A 6,648-nucleotide genomic window follows, 5' to 3' on the forward strand; every position below is an offset into this window, starting at 1 on the left:
AAAAAATAAGCCTAGGAATAGGATTCAGTTACTTAAGGGTAGAGGGATGTTGTTTGGGGTTAGGATATGAGGAAAATTTTCTTATGATACAAGTAGCCTATGAGGATGTCAAACATAAGGAAACCTTCTTTGTTGTTGAATAAAGGCACAAGCAAAAATATATGTTTAAGATTAATCAAAGTGTACAATTTAGGTTCATATTTTGCTGTATATTTCTCAATGTATTTATTTACTTATTTTAATTGATGATTAATAACTGTGTATATTTATGGAGTACAATGTGATGATTTGATCTATATGTACATTGCAGGAAGATGGGTCATAGGCCGTGCACCATCTCCCATAACAAGGAATCCTTAGAAGACATTCTTAAATCAGAATAGATAGAATTATTCAGTGATAAATATCACGGTGTCTGAATGACACAAACATATCCACTGAACATCAAATAAAGTATTATTAACTCAATCCTTCTTTAGCTAGATCTCACGATGCTTGCAGAAATGTCAAGGGACTAATATTAGTTGAGGTATGATATACTAGAAGTTGGAATGAAAGGAGAAAGTGAGCCTAATTAATCATGGTTATTTGCCTTACATTTGAAACTTTTACACCGTGAGAGATTTTACTCTTGATAAGGCTGTACTAAACTTTACATCCAACAGAGGTGTTATCTCAGGAAATAGTACAGTTGTTATTATGGGCTTGCCATATTAAAGGACTAAGTATATATGTCACTTATTTAGAGGTTACACTCTAATTTCAAATATTCTACTTATCAAGTATGTGACTTCTGGAAAATTATATAATTTGTCTGAGATTGGTGCATTCTGAAAATAGGAATAGTAATATCTAACTCATGCTTAAGTGTTAAAGGATATATGTTCCACTCAGTGCCTAGGATGTACATTTAGATAAACAATAAATTCAAATAATGGATCCTTATGAAAATATGTCACTTACAATTTCATCATGACTTTGGAACAATTCCAGTTTCACTAGGATGAAACAGATTGACAGTGTAATGAAGTATTTCACGGTTAACTTTAATTGCTGACTCAGTGTGATTGAGTGAGTACCTTTACATCATATAGGTCCCCATGGAACGTTCAGAGAATTTATGTTGTTTTCTTGAATTGTTCCTTATATATTCTCACTGGGGAAACATATGATGGACTAGATAATTAGCACACATATGAAGGCAGCTTTTTAAAGTGTCTCAAATGATTTGGGCATAATGGTCTGGATGAATCATACAGTACTTCCTTGGGGAACATGCCAAAAAGAAGAGAAAACCATAAATTCTTCCTATCCAAAGTAAAGTACAAGTAATTTGAGAGAAGACATTTGATTTTTCATTTAAGGTGAGGGGATAAAAATTGTCATGGATTTTGATTATTCCTGGGTGTGGGTAATTTTCTCTTATTCTATATTCTGATGGTAGACATTTGTAGGGTCACTGATAGTTGATACCTTTAAATATATCACAAAAATTCAGCATCTCTCTTGATAACTAGGGATCCCTGGAGTAGTGTGATATTTGTGAATTATCCTATGAGTTGAGCAGATGTCCTAGATCTAATGATTTGTGAGACTCAATTGCAGCATTTAGATATTGCAAGTGAAGAAAAATTTAGAAATACCAAAAAAAAAAAGTATCAATGATCTTATCTATTAGAATCTAGTAAAGTTAAGATTTCCAGATACAATGAAAGATTTCCACTTACATTTGACTTTCACATAATCAGAAAGTACTGTGAACACATGTAATGAAATATTTCAAAAATAATGTTTTAAAATATGTATTTTCTATACAATATTTTACAAGCTTCAAATAATTTCTAAATAGTGATATTACATATATAAACTTGCATATTTTTGGTTTGTTTTTTCTGCTGAGTTACTACTATTGTTTTCCTTTAAACAATGGGCATTACAGACTGATTACGTAGACTGTCAAATAAACAAAGAATTTTAAAAGTTACAGAGTTATTGAGAAACCCCAGAGCTATAAGTAATTCCTAAGAGATTTGATCAAGGCTAAAGATTGAAAAATAATTCTTTCAGATACTTTTTGCATTCTGTCTTTTCTACTGGTAAGCCCTAAACAGGAGGGGTGTTTAAAATGTACACACAAGGCATTCAAATACATTAGAAATATACTTTTTTCCATAAGAAAAATTGGTAAGATTTTTAAAAATTGAAAAATCTTCAGAGGGAGATAATAATTGATAGTGAAAATGGAAATCGACTCAATAAATACTAAAACCACTTTTAGCAAAGTATTGACTTCAGAATGGTGGGATTGATGTTGGAATTCTGAATTCCATTTGCAATTCAGTACATCATCAGTACATAAAAGCCTATGTAAGCAATTCCTGTAAACACTGCAAATTCAAGGTAAAGTTTTAATCCCAGCTGCTTTGGAGGCTGAGGCAGAATTACTTGAACCGGGACCAGGGAGGCGGTGGTTGCAGTGTGCTGAAATTGCGTTACTGCACTCCAGTCTGGGCTACAGACCGAAACTCTGTCTCAAAACAAACAAACAAAAAGATAAAGTTTTAGAAATGGAACAGTCATGATTTTTATTTGTGGGAAAAGAAGGACCTAAAAGAGGAGTGAAATTCAATGAAGAAACAGCAGACGGCTTCACTTAGGGAGAAGAAATGGAAGAGGCTCACTCATCTCCACTGTTGCCCTCTTTTCCCATCCGTAGTTCATAGATCAAGTTGGCAAAATGTCTCCCTCTAATGAGCAGCTACCTAGAAGTGCTGCCAACTGCCACAAGGTGGCTGTGGACTGCATCTGCTCCAAACTGTAGTTTTGGATCTTGTGGGGGGATTTTAAGAAGTTTCTAACTGAGGGATGTCCAGGCTAAAGCTGGCATTCCATTACATTATAATAATTCTATTCTACATTTTATCTGCGGAAAATTTCATTACTATTCCAATTGAAAATCACTCTCACAGAGTTCCAGATTTTCAATGAATGGAAACTGAGGATGATGGGAATTAAGTGGATTAGTTTAAAGCACCTTCATTATCTGTATCCGGGATGTTTCACTTTCTTTTATTTACTTCCCTTGAATTTTTTAAATAAAGGGAGAAGTACTTTTCATTGAAATAGTTTTAATCACAGTATTATAACTCCTTGAATACTCCATCGTACAATTCCAGAAAAAAGTCATTCACTAATAAATGATGTCCTAAATTCTCAAATTATTTAAATGATTTGTAGACCTTACCATCTTCACAGTGTTTTATTACAGAAAATAAAGTATATACAATTAAATAGTAATCATGAATATTAATTTAAATCATATGTTTGCAGAAATAGATCCAGATTATGTGTCTTGAAGATTAGATAAGTTTAACTTTTTAGATAAAATTACACAGACAAGTTGAAATATAAATGAGAATGTTTATTTAGTGTAGAAAATTAACTTTAAAATTTAGTTAGTAAACAAACCCATGACCACAAACTACATAAAATCTGTTTTATGTAGTTTGTTCATTATGTTCATTATGTTCATTAATAAAATGAATAAAATGATGCATGTTCATTAATAATATGCAAAACACATCTCCACATATGGGTGGTAACAGTATCCTCAGAACACATTCTTAAATCAGAATAAATAGCATTATTCCGTGATAAATATCACAGTGCCTGAATGATATAAACATATCCATTGAACTTTAAATAAAGTATTATTAACTCAATCCTTTAGATCCCACAATGCTTGCAGAAATGTCAGGTAACTCTGATATAAATCGAAATGTGATATATTAGAAGTTGGAATAAAAAGAGAAAGTGGGATTTATTGATTATGGTTATTATATCTTACATTTGAAACTTTTACAGAGATACATAACTTTTTGCATGCATTCATTAAGTCCCCACTCAAGACTGTGGAAGTGCAAATGAGGGACCCCCAAGTCTTAACCTTCATTATCTTGTTGCTCTCTCTGCCTCTGTCTTTAAGAAGATCAAAATTACAGAAAAGTTTTACAACAAAAGTGGAAGTGTACAAAAGAAAAATAATGATGCCATTGTGCAGATAAAAGAAAGCATAAACTTTCTGTATTGGTACCTATATGGTGTGTTATTAACAAATATATTTCAAATATTGATTAAACTATTTAATTTATGTTGTTTCAGTGAATCTATTTTATATGAATTCCTCTTTTAGGGAAGCAGAAAATTTTGTTTTATATTTTATTTCTGAATCAAACATAGAAATAATGTTTCTATTACCTATTGTGATTAACAAAACCTATTCTGTCTACAAATATTATAATTTGTTTAAATAGTGCTACATGAAACACCTGATAACCCAACTGTTTCTTCCTAGAAGAGATAACTGGACTAAATGGGTCAACAGAATCTAACAGTGCTAACTGAATTCATTCTGACAGGAGTCACAAGGCGGCCTGAGCTGCAGATTCCCCTTTTTGGAGTCTTCCTCATCATCTACATAATCACAGTGGTGTGCAACCTAACTATGATCATTTTGACCAAACTGGACTCTCGCTTACATACACCTATGTACTTTTTTGTCAGACATTTGGCTTTCGTTGATCTTGGTAATTCTACTGTCATTTGTCCCAAGATGCTGGCAAGTTTTGTTGTGTATCAAAATACTATTTCCTATTATGCATGTGCTGCACAGCTGGCATTCTTCCTTATGTTCATTATCAGTGAATTTTTCATCTTGTCAGCCATGGCCTATGACCGCTATGTGGCCATTTGTAACCCTCTGCTCTACTGCGTTATTATGTCCCAGCGACTGTGTCATGTGCTGGTGGGCATTCTATATCTCTACAGTACATTTCAGGCTTTGATGTTCACTATTAAGATTTTTACATTGACCTTCTGTGGTTCTAATGTCATCAGTCATTTCTACTGTGATGATGTTCCTTTGCTACCTATGCTTTGCTCAAATGCACAGGAAATAGAATTGTTGATCATACTATTTTCTGCATTTAATTTGATCTCCTCCCTTTTGGTAGTCTTAGTGTCCTACATGCTGATTTTGTTAGCCATATGTCAAATGCATTCTACAGAGGGCAGGAAAAAGGCTATCTCCACATGTGGTTCCCATTTGACAGTGGTGGTTGTGTTCTATGGGTCTCTACTCTTCATGTACATGCAGCCCAATTCCACTCACTCCTTTGATACTGATAAAATGGCTTCTGTATTTTACACTTTAGTAATCCCCATGCTTAACCCTTTGATTTACAGCTTAAGAAACAAAGATGTGAAAAATGCCTTCTATAATGTCTTTAAAAATTTATGTCAACTTTGTGTTTAATAATCAACGTGTAATATTGTTATAATAAATATATAATAGAGATTGATGTCACTTGATAATTTTTATGTGTATATATATTTCCCAATTTTTAAATTTTAAACATTGTTTTTTATTTCAGTAATTTTGGGGAGCAGGTGGTTTTTGGTTCTGTGAATAAGTTCGTTAGTGGTAATTTCTGAGGTTTTGGTGTACTCATCACCTGAGCAATGTATGTTGTACTCAACGTGTGGTCTTTTATCCCTCACCCCCACCACACTGTTTCCCCAAAATACAATATATTATTCTTATCCCTTTGTATCCTCATAGCTTAGCTCCCACTTATAAGTAAGAACATATTATATTTGGTTTCCCATTCCTGAGTTACTGCACTTAGAATAAAGGTCTCCAACTTCATCCAAATTGCTGTGAATGCCATTATTTTGTTCCTTTTTATGACTGAGTAGAATATACATATATATACATATATATATATATATATGTATATATATTCTTTATATATTCTTTATCCACTAGTTGGTTGATGGGCATTTAGGCTGGTTACATACTATTGCAGTTGCTAATTGCCCTGCTCTAAACATGCATATGCAAGTGTCTTTTTCATATAATGATTTATTTTCCTCTGGGTGCATACCCAGAAGTGGGATTGCTGAATCAAATGATAGTTCTACTTTTAGTTATTTAAGGAATCGCCATACTGTTTTCCAAAGTGGTTATACTAGTTTACATTTCCATCAACAGTGTTAAAGTGTTCCGTTTTCACCACATCCATGCCAACATCTGTTATTTTAAAAAATTTTTAAATTATGTCATTCTTGCAGGAGTAAGGTAGTGCCTCATTGTGGTTTGATTTGCATTTTCAAGTTACTTAGTCATGTTGAGGATTTTAAAATATGTTTTTGGTCATTTGTATGCCTTCTTTTGAGAGTTGTCTATTCATGAACTTTGTCCACTTTTTGATGGGATTACTTGCTTCTTGCTGATTTGTTTGAGGTCCTTGTAGATTCTGAATATTAGTCCTTTGTTGAATGCATTGTTTGCAAATATTTTTTCCCATTCTCTGGGTTGTCTGTTTACTCTGCTGATTATTCACCTTACTATGCATGGTTATTTAGTTTAATTAGGTCCCATCCATTTATTTTTGTTTTTGTTGCATTTGTTTTTGGGTTATTTGTCTTGAACCCTTTGCCTAAACCAATGTCTATAAGAGTTTTTCCAATGATATTTTCTTGAAATGTTATGGTTTCATGTTTAGATTTAAGTCTTTGATCCATCTAGTTGATTTTTTTATAAGGTGAGAGATGAGGATCCAATTTTATTCTTCTACATGTAGCTTG

General features: G+C 32.8%; 1 protein-coding gene across 1 annotated transcript; it reads left to right on the forward strand.

Moving 5' to 3' along the window:
- The first annotated feature begins 4,372 nt into the window (after window positions 1-4,372).
- Window positions 4,373-5,314, forward strand: LOC108295134 (olfactory receptor 8K5). Its single transcript, XM_017517176.1, has one exon. The coding sequence runs from the start codon at window positions 4,373-4,375 to the stop codon at window positions 5,312-5,314; it is 942 nt and encodes a 313-aa protein (XP_017372665.1).
- Window positions 5,315-6,648: the final 1,334 nt, after the last annotated feature.

Source organism: Cebus imitator, unplaced genomic scaffold, assembly GCF_001604975.1.
Source record: "Cebus imitator isolate Cc_AM_T3 unplaced genomic scaffold, Cebus_imitator-1.0 Scaffold622, whole genome shotgun sequence".
Taxonomy (NCBI): Eukaryota; Metazoa; Chordata; class Mammalia; order Primates; family Cebidae; genus Cebus; species Cebus imitator.